This window comes from Calidris pugnax, unplaced genomic scaffold, assembly GCF_001431845.1.
Source record: "Calidris pugnax isolate Ruff unplaced genomic scaffold, ASM143184v1 scaffold180, whole genome shotgun sequence".
Taxonomy (NCBI): Eukaryota; Metazoa; Chordata; class Aves; order Charadriiformes; family Scolopacidae; genus Calidris; species Calidris pugnax.
The window spans coordinates 17,739-29,052 of record NW_015090916.1 but is presented as its reverse complement, the minus strand read 5'-3'; the positions used below and the strand labels follow the sequence as shown (position 1 = coordinate 29,052).

The window sequence follows — 11,314 nt, the reverse complement described above, 5'->3', positions numbered from 1 at the left end:
GTTGCAGCGATGAATTGGCCCTGACGATGACAGTGAGAGTTTCCGTGTGGGGCTAGAGCAGCACTGCAGAAGTCTGAGGGGGCTGTGGCTTTACATCGTTCATCTTTCCTTTCCACAGGTAAAGGGACACAATGGGTTCTTCTGGCCGGAGTGACTTGTGCTCTCAGCTGAAGTATCTGAAATGCTGCTTTTTCTTGCTTACACCTAAGGGAAAGCTGGCTGCAAAGGGAGGGAAAACTGCTGCCACACTTTGGTGCGTACAGTATTACTTTATTACCCACGGTCTGTTCTCACATCCGAAGCAGCTGAGCGCCAGCAGCAGTTAAAACCAGGAGCTAAGTAGAAACTATTTGGGTATCCTCATGGCAGAGGCCTAGTACCTGGTGTGTGCAGCTGAAGTGTGGCATGAAAATTTCATGGCAAATTTCAAAAGCGAGACTGCATCTTTCGGACAGAGGGCTCTTTTAAGTCGCCGGGTGGAGGAAAAGGGTTGTCCTATTCAAAGCACTTTGTGAACCTTGGGCTGGCAGTGCTGTGACAGCTCAAAAAGAACCTGTAAGCTCCAACCAAGGCTGCGTGATGGGGAACGTTGCGAGACCTTCCTGAGACAAAGTCGCTGGCTATTCTCTGCAAACCTCACAGGTAATTGTCTAGCATAAACACAGCAGTAATAGTGTCTGCTGCTGAGTTTCTGATGTGGCAGATCCTGGAGTTCTTCCATCTGTTGGGTTCTTTAGCTGGAGCTGGCCTGATGAGCAGCAGCTGCACTCAAGCAGGGTATGTAAAACTCGAGGCGTTTTCTCTACTGGTTTGTGAGGGACCAGAAAGTTATTACAAAGTACAGTGACTTTTGCAGGGTTAAAAGCCCGCTTTGCTTTCGGGTGGCTCCGCAGTCACCCGCTCGGGGGCCGAGCCGAGCCCTGGGCCTTGCGGCTGCGCACGCGCGGGGCGGAGGGGCGCGCTGTGCCTCGTGACCGGGTGCTGCGGTCACGTGAGAGGCGCTGGAGCTCGGTCCGACCCCAAGATGGCTGCCTACCTGCAGTGGCGGCGCTTCGTCTTCTTCGATAGGGAGACGGTGAAGGAGCCGCCGGGGCCGGACGGGGCTGGCGGAAAGCCCTTCGCCCTGCCCCCGGGCATCGCCGTCTGTGACTCGGGCCGGGGCAGCCTCGTCTTCGGGGATATCCTGCGGGAGGCGGCGGGGGCGGGCGCCGGGGCTGGCCTGGGGCTCGGCGGGGCCGCGATTCCCCCCTTGTGTGCCTTAACTGTGCGCTACATATGGAAGGGCAGATCTGGTTCCTGCCTCGCTCCCTCCAGCTCAGCAGTTTCCAGGCGTACAAGCTGCGGGTAACGCACCTGTACCAGCTGAAGCAGCACAGCATCCTGGTGTCGGTCGGGGAGGATGAGGAGGGCATTAACCCCTTGGTGAGTCAGAGAGAAGCAGGACAGCGCATTTGTGTTACGGGTCTTTAGTAAAATGGCAGCGATTATCTCGGCCAACCCTTCTTCCCTTAATTAACTGGCTCGTTCTGTTACGCTTGATGCCCGGTTTTGGCCTCCTGATACCTCATGTTTTGCTTATGCTGGATCTTCACCGTTTGTAGGTTAAAGTCTGGAACCTGGAGAAACGCGACGGCGGCAACCCCCTCTGCACGCGGATTTTTCCAGCGATACCAGGTAACAAGCCCACAGTTGTATCCTGTCTCACCGTCCACGAGAATCTCAATTTCATGGCTATTGGTAAGTAAAACTGAACTGTAACGATTTAAGAAAAATCTTACTTTCCTTATGTAAGGAAAAATTGTAGATGGCGCAAAAATCGGCGTCCTGACAGGTTTTTGTCTTGTGCAGTTTTCACGTTATTCTCACAGAGACATGGTGTATCCTGCACTGTCAGAGAGTTTGAGAAGATAAAGATGTAAATTTAACCCAAGTCTGTATATATCAAAGTAATAATTTCGATACTTAAAAGGGAAGTGCATATTTTTAGTTGATGTCATCTTGCCCTGCCAGTCAGTAAGGTTATACATTTATCGATTTTATCTTTTGTTGTAGTGCAAGAAAAAACATAGGTTTTGTGATAACATAACATTTCAGAGAGATTTTTTTCAAGTGCTACACATAAACCTGTTTTAAAAGAAAAATGCGACTTTATCTTTTTGGGCGTAAGCTTTCCTTTGTAACGTTTCTTGCTTAACCTCTGACAAAGTAAGAGCAACGATGTCATGAGGTTACAAGCATTTTCAGTGAGTTTGTCCCTGCGCTGAAATCTGAAAGATTCCTGTACCTGTGCTGTGGCCTTCGATCCTGGAACTGGGGACTGGGGCTGTCGGCGAGCTGAGAAAACTGTGTGTTTTGCTCACTCTTAGGAAATCCCTAGTTTTCGTTTTACAGTGTGTAGCGTGTTTTGAATAAGCAAGTGAATTAAAACGATAGTTACAGTTGGTGGATGAGGAAGCTATTCGTAAAATAAAACACAGACAGACTCAAACAAAAATAACCCGCGAGTGAAGTTTATGTGTGGAAAGCAAGTTGAACCTTGCTGAACGGTGACATCCTGTGTGCCGTCGGGTGACAGCTCTGAACCTGACGGGAGTAATATCGGGGTGGTTTGACACATGCTTCCTTGACATGAGAACCTGAGGCCATCCCATTACTCCGTACTTTGCTGGCGAGCAAGGTGGTGTCGCTGACTGGAGCTGCCATAACTTACGCCGGATAATATTTCAGGAGTGCCGTATACATAACCATTCGGTCTGTTCCCTTCTCCAGGGTTTGCGGACGGGAGTGTTGTTCTGACAAAAGGAGACATCACTCGAGACCGGCACAGTAAGACCCAGATCCTACATGAAGGCAGTTATCCCGTTACCGGCCTCGCGTTCCGACAGTCTGGCAAAACAACACATCTCTTTGTGGTGACCACAGAGAACATCCAGGTGGGGAGTTAACTGGAAAAAATGAGGCTCTGACTTGCAAATTGCATTGGCTTCGGAGTCTAGTTCGGAGCGATCCCCAAAACCTTGCGTTTCCTCTGTAGTCTTACATGCTTTCAGTGAAGGACTACCCTCACCTGGAGCTGGACACTCACGGCTGTGGACTGCGCTGTTCGTCCCTCAGCGATCCCTCCCAGGATCTCCAGTTCATCGTGGCGGGGAACGAGTGCGTGTACCTTTATCAGCCGGACGAACGTGGGCCCTGCTTTGCCTTCGAGGGACAAAAGCTGATCGTTCACTGGTATCGGGGATACCTCATCATCGTGTCCAAGGACCGAAAGACGTCTCCAAAGTAGGGCTCCTTGGAACAGATGAGTTCTTTTAGCTCTTGCAGCTTTCTGCTTTTCCTCTTTTTCTTTTTTCCCTGTGAAGTTTCGCTCTTGGGGGCCAATTGCCACTTTGTCGAGGTTGTTAAGATTCATCCAGACGCGTATATCAATTAACTTCTGTTTTGACAATAGCACACTTAAGCATGCTGAATGAGTGGATTTTTTTTTCAGTCCTATGAATTTATCAATCTAACACATAGATGGAATTTGTGTATAAATACATGGCCCCTTGCCTAGTTTAATCGCCCAGATGAACCCCATTTGTCTTGCTCTCTGGACGTCCCCAGTTTGCCTAGGTATCAAGAATTCAAGTCACGCTCTCTGTGTTTTCTAAAACTGTCTTCTGCTCTCTAGGTCAGAGTTTGCTGGGAACGAGGCACAGAATTCGGACAAACAAGTCCTGAATATCTATGACTTGTGCAACAAATTCATTGCGTACAGCTCGATCTTTGACGATATAGTGGATGTCTTGGCAGAATGGGGTTCTCTGTATGTGCTGACCCGAGACGGAAAGATCCATGTTCTGCAGGAGAAGGATACGCAAACCAAACTCGAGGCGTGTAAATCTGTTTTGTTATTAGTCTCTGCCTTATGTCTGGAAGATTGTACTGGCTCTGCGGGTCGAAAAGTCGAACTGTTGTAAGGTAGCTTTACAGCCCATCCTGCGTTATAAGGCATTTGGTATTTAAAAGCCTGAGCACGTTACGCGTACAGCACCATAAAGAAGAAACAACACGTTTTGCAGGGTGGTATTTCCCTCACACTGCTCTTACCGTGTGTTTAACAGATGCTGTTCAGAAAGAACTTATTTGAAATGGCCATTAACCTGGCCAAGAGCCACCACTTGGACAGCGATGGCTTGTCGGAGATCTTCCGGCAGTATGGCGATCATCTGTATAACAAGGGGAATCATGACGGAGCCATCCAGCAGTATATCCGGTAAGCGGGGGTCCCGGGGAGCATCGTTTGGATCGTACAGGTAGGAGCTACGGAGGCCTCGATTGCTGTTTCAGCCTAGGAATAAAAACAAACCAAAATGAGAAAAGCGTGACGTGAGGTGAAAATTCTAACGGTAGAGAGAAACACGTCAGTGAGATTAAAAGTCTCAGAAAAAGGTGCTTGAAAACCACTCGATACGCCTTAAGGTAAAGTTCTCCTCTTTGGTTATATTTTAACATGAAGACGCGCTGGGATGGAATGGGGCCTGATAGCATCATTTAGGTAAGATGGTTGATGTGATTTGACCGTGTATGGCAGTCTTAGAAAATGCTCAGTGTCGGGTTTAAAACATCTCGGGTTTTTTAGAACTTGGAGCAGCTTGTTTTGGGGCTTGCTGAAAACTTCATCTTCGGTCTCTTTGAAATGCCGCAAAGTGTTGCATTTGTGTAGATCCGTAACTTTGGAGTCCTGATGTCTAGCGAGAGTTGGCATGCATTTTATAAGCATTGGGATAACTGTGTCTAAACTGTTCCATGTGGCCATAAGTGACGTGACTGCAATGAGGGAAAAGACAGCTTTTGTTCCCTGTCTTTTGGGCTTACGGGTTAGCTGTGGTCAGAGCGTTGTCCGTCTTCTTGCTGCCTCCTTTAAAGGAGGGCTAACTCCTCGTATGCCGTCGCTGTCATCCCAATGTGGCCTTTGTAGAGGGTTAGTCGTTTCACTGTGCGTGCAGGTGGGTGGACTTTCACCATAACTAGTTGTTACTTCTGAGGCGTAGCCTCTCAGTGTCCCAAGTGAGTTAGTGCCTGCTGAAGTTAAGGCGGCCCTGTGCTCTGGTGTTAATTTCTCCATGTATTTTGACATCCTGGGTACACGGTCTCTTGTAATGTGACTCTTCCCCCTCCCAGAACTATAGGGAAGCTGGAACCGTCTTACGTTATTCGGAAATTCCTGGACGCTCAGCGTATCCACAACCTCACTGCCTATCTGCAGACGCTCCACCTGCAGTCCCTGGCCAATGCAGACCATACTACGCTTCTGCTGAATTGCTATACAAAGCTCAAAGACAGCTCTAAACTGGAGGAGTTCATTAAGGTATTGGGGGAAGGTGGAATAGCGCAAAGGTGTTATGTCATCGTAATATCTAAAAAGGGGTAGCGGTGACATTATAAGTTGGATCCCGTTGGGCTGAATGGATTTGTTCCTCAGCACCCCTGTCTTTGCTCCTTTATTTCCAAGCTCTGGTTACGTCCTCAGATTGGCTGAGTCTAGAGCGTGCTGGCTTTTGCTGGCAAGCTAATGACAAACCGTTAGACTTCTTTCTTTCTGCACGTGTGACCTTTCCCATGCACGAGAGGTATTTGTTTGTCCCTGTGCTGGTTTTCCTCATCTTATGGAAGTGATTTCTGCTCGTGGACTGTGGGAATGTTGCTGAGGGACCACCGTTCTGCTTTTGTTCTTGTAGACGAGTGAGAGCGAGGTCCGCTTTGATGTGGAAACAGCGATCAAGGTGCTTCGTCAAGCTGGTTACTACTCTCATGCTGTGTACCTGGCAGAGAAGCACGCCCATCATGAATGGTACCTCAAAATCCAGCTAGAGGACATCAAGGTGAGGAGATGTTTACTGCCTCCCTGTTCTTATTGGGAAGAATACCACTCCTCTAGCCTCCTCTTTTGTCAGAACCCCATTGCACTGACCTCTTCCCTGTGGCTCATGTGTTGATGGGACTGCAGACGTAGCGCTAACGACACTGGCTGCTGCTCGTGTGTTGACTTTCTTCTTTCAGCTTCTGTGGTAGTCTAGGGGTGGAAATCGGAGGGTCGTCTTTGTTCTGTTTCAGGTGTGGCTTTTTACAGTGCCTGTTAGGAGGAAGGAGGGTGGATAGTGTGAGATCGATCTAAATCGCAGTCTCTTTCCACCGGGCCACAGGCAGTTTTCCTTCCCGAGGAGGGAGGAAAACAAGCAGGAATAGTGAACTAGGTGATAAATCAGAAGACACGGTGTTCACGGCATACTTGCGGCGTGTCTTTGGTGCTTTCTGTCCTAACCTCCAAGTGGAGAGCGGAGCCAGCGTCGTGTGATCGTTTTGCTGGTCGCCCCCACAGAACTACCAAGAGGCTTTGCGCTACATCGGAAAACTGCCTTTTGATCAGGCGGAGAGTAACATGAAGCGGTATGGTAAAATCCTGATGCACCACGTCCCGAACGAGACCACAGAATTGCTGAAGATCCTTTGCACTGACTACCGTCCATTGGGAGACAATGAAGGCCCTGGGACGCTGGAAGGAAAAAAGGTACGGGTTGCACCGGCTGACAGTTGTCGCTCTTGAGTAGTAACTTTGCAATAAAGTGCTCCAGCTTCTTGTGGTGCTGGCCTCATGTTTCAGGTGTAACGAGAGGCCCCATCGTGGTAGTCCCAGTGACGAGTGACTGCTTAAAAACTACCGCTCGGAACCAATTCCTGCCGTAATCGGCATCCCGTACCGTGCTGTGTCCGTCCTGTCACAGACTCTGGGAACGAGTGGTCCGAGTGGCAGGGAAGAAGTGTGGATCTGGCTGAGAAAGATCAGGGCGCTTGACTTTTTCTGGCTGTGTTACAGGCTAATTCAGAGGAGTTCATCCCAGTCTTTGCAAACAACTCCCGAGAGCTGAAGGCTTTTCTGGAGCACATGACTGAGGTGCAGGCTGACTCTCCGCAGGGCGTCTATGACACTTTACTGGAACTTCGGCTCCAGAACTGGGCTCACGAACAAGATGAGCAGGTTTGAGCTCCTCTAGCTTTGTATTTAGAGAGGGAGATTTGGTGTCTTTGAATCCTGTTTGCATTTCTGCCAACCCATAACCTTTCCAGATGGGCATTGATAACACGAGGCAATACATATGCTGTGCTGGACAAACAGCACGTAAATGGGGAAGCGGCCCGTTAGCTGGGAGAATGCTCCTTTCGGCGAGGCCGAGTTTGTTTAGTATGAATCTCATTTAAGAACAGATTCCAGACAATACGATCTCTGTGGGCAGATGCCTCTTCCACAAAAGTGGCTCTGTTTGCTTGTATCTGTTTCCAGCATCTGTGAGGATGCTGGCTGTTCGGGCGAAAGAAATCACGTCCCATTTGCTTAGAAGGGATAGAGGGCAAACAGCAAAACTGTCCTCCTCTTTGAGAGAGCTGCAACTTGTTGTCAGGTCTTAGTGCAAAACGTGTCCCTGACCTCTCTCCCTTCTCTGCAGGTCAAAGAGAAGCTGCACAATGAAGCCCTTACCCTCCTGAAGAGCGGAAGGTTCAAAACGGTCTTTGATAAGGCCTTGGTCTTGTGTCAGATGCACAATTTCAAGGACGGTGTCCTCTACCTCTATGAGCAGGGCAAACTGTGAGTATTGCTCTTGTCAACGAGAGTCCTGTCCCTCTGCTCCCGCCGCAGGGATTTATGAGCCGTTAACTGTCCCCGTGACCTCTTTAGTGTTTCAAGACAGGAAATGTAGATCATTGCTCAGCTGCAAGTATCTTGATGTTATAGCAGGGCAGTTAAATAGAAAGCGAATGACAAACCTGTCTTGGCCTCTGTGTGAACGTCTGGGGATTGCGTGGCTGGGTGAAAACCCAAGGTCCCTGTATCAACTAGAGGTGGATTGTTGCCACTCACGAGTCTCTGTTTCTCCTGTAGTTTCCAACAGATCATGCACTACCACATGCAGAATGAGCAGTACAAGAAGGTGATCGAGGTGTGCGAGTTATATGGAGATCAAGAGGCTTGTCTCTGGGAACAGGCTCTCGGCTACTTTGCGCGGAAGGAGGAGGACTGCAAAGAGTATATTGCAGCCGTGCTGAAACACATCGAGAACAAGAATCTTATGCCTCCGCTGCTTGGTAATAGTAACACACGGCACCCCGGAAACAAAACCAAACCCCCAACTAGTTTATAGCACTCTCTGCAGATTAGAAATTTGAGAGAAGTATCAACAAAGTTTGGCCCCGCCATTTGAGGTGCCGTATTCCCTGCTCTGTAGGGAAAAGAGATGCCAGTCACAGCTCCCAAATTAGAGAAAAAGATCTGCGATACGGATTATCCGTACGTGATTTCTGTTCCGTCAGTGTGGGGAGGTGAAGGGCTTGCTGAAACTCCCGCTGTGCCTTGGTGGAGAAGCTGAAATGGAATCCGGTCCACTAGATCCTTGCTCTGCCCCCTTTGATCCAAGCTATCCAAATACGCTCCCGGTCACCCATTTCTGGAAGAGGTCAGACGGACATTGAGTCTTTCAATGTGCTGTCCCATTCAGTAAGAACGCTGACTGCCTTTGCCTGGAGTTGGCCTTTTACAGGGAAGCGGTCTGTTGGAGTAGGACTAGCGTAGCTGCAGTTTTTTTGCCCGTGTTGAAACTTAACATCTCTGTTGCTCTCAGTTGTGCAGACGCTGGCTCATAACTCCACAGCCACGCTCTCTGTGATTAAGGATTATCTTGTCAATAAGCTGCAGAAGCAGAGCCGCCAGATAGAGCAGGATGAGCAGAGAATTCAAAAATACCGAGAAGAAACTACAAGGATCCGCCAGGAGATCGAAGAGCTGAAAGCAAGGTGTGTTACTGCGTGCCACTTTGTCTTACGTAGGATAGAACTGTTTTCTTTTACTGAGGAAAAATATACCTTGTCTCTCTCACCCTTTTGTCTCGTCTCTCTCAGTCCCAAGATCTTTCAGAAGACCAAGTGCAGCATTTGCACCAGCGCTCTGGAGCTGCCTTCGGTCCATTTTCTGTGCGGTCACTCCTTCCACCAGCATTGCTTCGAAAGCTACTCTGAGAGCGATTCAGAATGTCCTACTTGCATGCCAGAGAATCGCAAAGTGATGGACATGATCCGAGCCCAGGAGCAGAAGAGAGATCTGCACGACCAGTTTCAGCATCAGGTAGGGTAACGTTGCCTGTCTTAACAAGTTTAAATAAGTAGGGTTTAGATCTGTTTACAGATCCCCAGAGGCTCATAGAGAAGGGTAGGGCTGAAGGCGTTTTGTAAACGAGGTTTTGCCATCTGTGAATAGAGAGGCATTAGGCCAGACTAGGGTGACTGCATTATGGTGTAGGGCATAAAGGGTCCTTGATGCTCTCCTGAGAGAACTCATCTGACCCTGGAACTGAACAACCCAGACTCTCTCGCCGTACGTGATTTCTGTTCCGTCAGTGTGGGGAGGTGAAGGGCTTGCTGAAACTCCCGCTGTGCCTTGGTGGAGAAGCTGAAATGGAATCCGGTCCACTAGATCCTTGCTCTGCCCCCTTTGATCCAAGCTATCCAAATACGCTCCCGGTCACCCATTTCTGGAAGAGGTCAGACGGACATTGAGTCTTTCAATGTGCTGTCCCATTCAGTAAGAACGCTGACTGCCTTTGCCTGGAGTTGGCCTTTTACAGGGAAGCGGTCTGTTGGAGTAGGACTAGCGTAGCTGCAGTTTTTTTGCCCGTGTTGAAACTTAACATCTCTGTTGCTCTCAGTTGTGCAGACGCTGGCTCATAACTCCACAGCCACGCTCTCTGTGATTAAGGATTATCTTGTCAATAAGCTGCAGAAGCAGAGCCGCCAGATAGAGCAGGATGAGCAGAGAATTCAAAAATACCGAGAAGAAACTACAAGGATCCGCCAGGAGATCGAAGAGCTGAAAGCAAGGTGTGTTACTGCGTGCCACTTTGTCTTACGTAGGATAGAACTGTTTTCTTTTACTGAGGAAAAATATACCTTGTCTCTCTCACCCTTTTGTCTCGTCTCTCTCAGTCCCAAGATCTTTCAGAAGACCAAGTGCAGCATTTGCACCAGCGCTCTGGAGCTGCCTTCGGTCCATTTTCTGTGCGGTCACTCCTTCCACCAGCATTGCTTCGAAAGCTACTCTGAGAGCGATTCAGAATGTCCTACTTGCATGCCAGAGAATCGCAAAGTGATGGACATGATCCGAGCCCAGGAGCAGAAGAGAGATCTGCACGACCAGTTTCAGCATCAGGTAGGGTAACGTTGCCTGTCTTAACAAGTTTAAATAAGTAGGGTTTAGATCTGTTTACAGATCCCCAGAGGCTCATAGAGAAGGGTAGGGCTGAAGGCGTTTTGTAAACGAGGTTTTGCCATCTGTGAATAGAGAGGCATTAGGCCAGACTAGGGTGACTGCATTATGGTGTAGGGCATAAAGGGTCCTTGATGCTCTCCTGAGAGAACTCATCTGACCCTGGAACTGAACAACCCAGACTCTCTCGGCCTGTCCTTACAGCAGAGGTGCTCCAGCCTCTCCTCATTTTTGTGGCCTCCTCTGGCCCCGCTCCAGCGGGTCCTTGTCCAGAACAGGGCATTAGTGAGAACACGTTAGCGCACGTGGAAACGAGAGTAGCCGAGGCGGTCGCTTTCCCGCCTAAGGTAACTGTTCATTACATTTTTGGTGCACGCCTCAAGTACAGGATTGAAACAAGAGGTGGAACAGCCGGGCAAACCTTAGCGGAGGAGGCCGCTGGTGCAGCCCTTGCGTTGAACTAGCACGAGGGCCAAGGAATGACCAGGCCTCTAATAGCGTAGGGGGTGGAAGGAGAGGGGCTGGTGGCTTTTGCTGACACTGCCGCTTTGTGTCTGGCAGCTCAAGTGTTCCAACGATGGCTTCTCCGTTGTTGCCGACTACTTTGGTCGAGGCGTCTTCAATAAGCTCACCCTCATCACGGACCTGCCCTCGGGAAAGGCAGCCGCCACCATCGAGGCGGGCCTGCAGCGGGAGCTGCTCATCCACACCAAGCGCAGCACCTGACCGCCGCATCCGCTCGCGTTGTACGGGCTCCCCCTGCTCTGTCCCCCAGCCCCGCAATAAACGCACCAGCTGCCAGCGCCGAGGCCGCCTCACTCGGCGCCGCCGCCGGGACGGGGCGGGGGCGGGCGCGGTCACGGTCACGTGGGCCGCCGGACGTGACGTCGGGGGGCGGGGCGAGCCCGCGGAGCGGTGCGGGACGGGCGGTGTCATGGCGGCGCCGGCCGGGAGCGGGGGTCTGGCGGGGGACCCGGCGGCGGGGCCGGCGCTGAGCGGGACGTCGCCGCAGGGCGAGAA

At 50.2% G+C, this 11,314-nt stretch overlaps 1 protein-coding gene across 1 annotated transcript; it reads left to right on the top strand.

Annotated features, from left to right (window-relative positions):
• The first annotated feature begins 990 nt into the window (after positions 1–990).
• On the top strand, positions 991–11,099 carry VPS11 (VPS11, CORVET/HOPS core subunit). The gene is made up of 16 exons (XM_014949592.1): positions 991–1,178; positions 1,274–1,422; positions 1,602–1,737; positions 2,770–2,933; positions 3,035–3,282; positions 3,674–3,875; positions 4,107–4,258; positions 5,167–5,353; positions 5,724–5,867; positions 6,365–6,553; positions 6,860–7,021; positions 7,488–7,627; positions 7,922–8,124; positions 8,658–8,829; positions 8,935–9,157; positions 10,856–11,099. Exons 1-16 carry the CDS (start codon positions 1,025–1,027, stop codon positions 11,018–11,020), a joined length of 2,790 nt encoding a protein of 929 aa, XP_014805078.1. The 5' UTR covers positions 991–1,024; the 3' UTR covers positions 11,021–11,099.
• Positions 11,100–11,314: the final 215 nt, after the last annotated feature.

Excerpts from the sequence above, each read along its gene's own strand:
- VPS11 (XM_014949592.1), top strand. The coding sequence starts at position 1,025 with ATGGCTGCCTACCTGCAGTGGCGGCGCTTCGTCTTCTTCGATAGGGAG. Across the intron at positions 5,868-6,364 it reads TCCAGCTAGAGGACATCAAG|AACTACCAAGAGGCTTTGCG; the intron begins GTGAGGAGATGT and ends TCGCCCCCACAG. Across the intron at positions 6,554-6,859 it reads GGACGCTGGAAGGAAAAAAG|GCTAATTCAGAGGAGTTCAT; the intron begins GTACGGGTTGCA and ends GCTGTGTTACAG.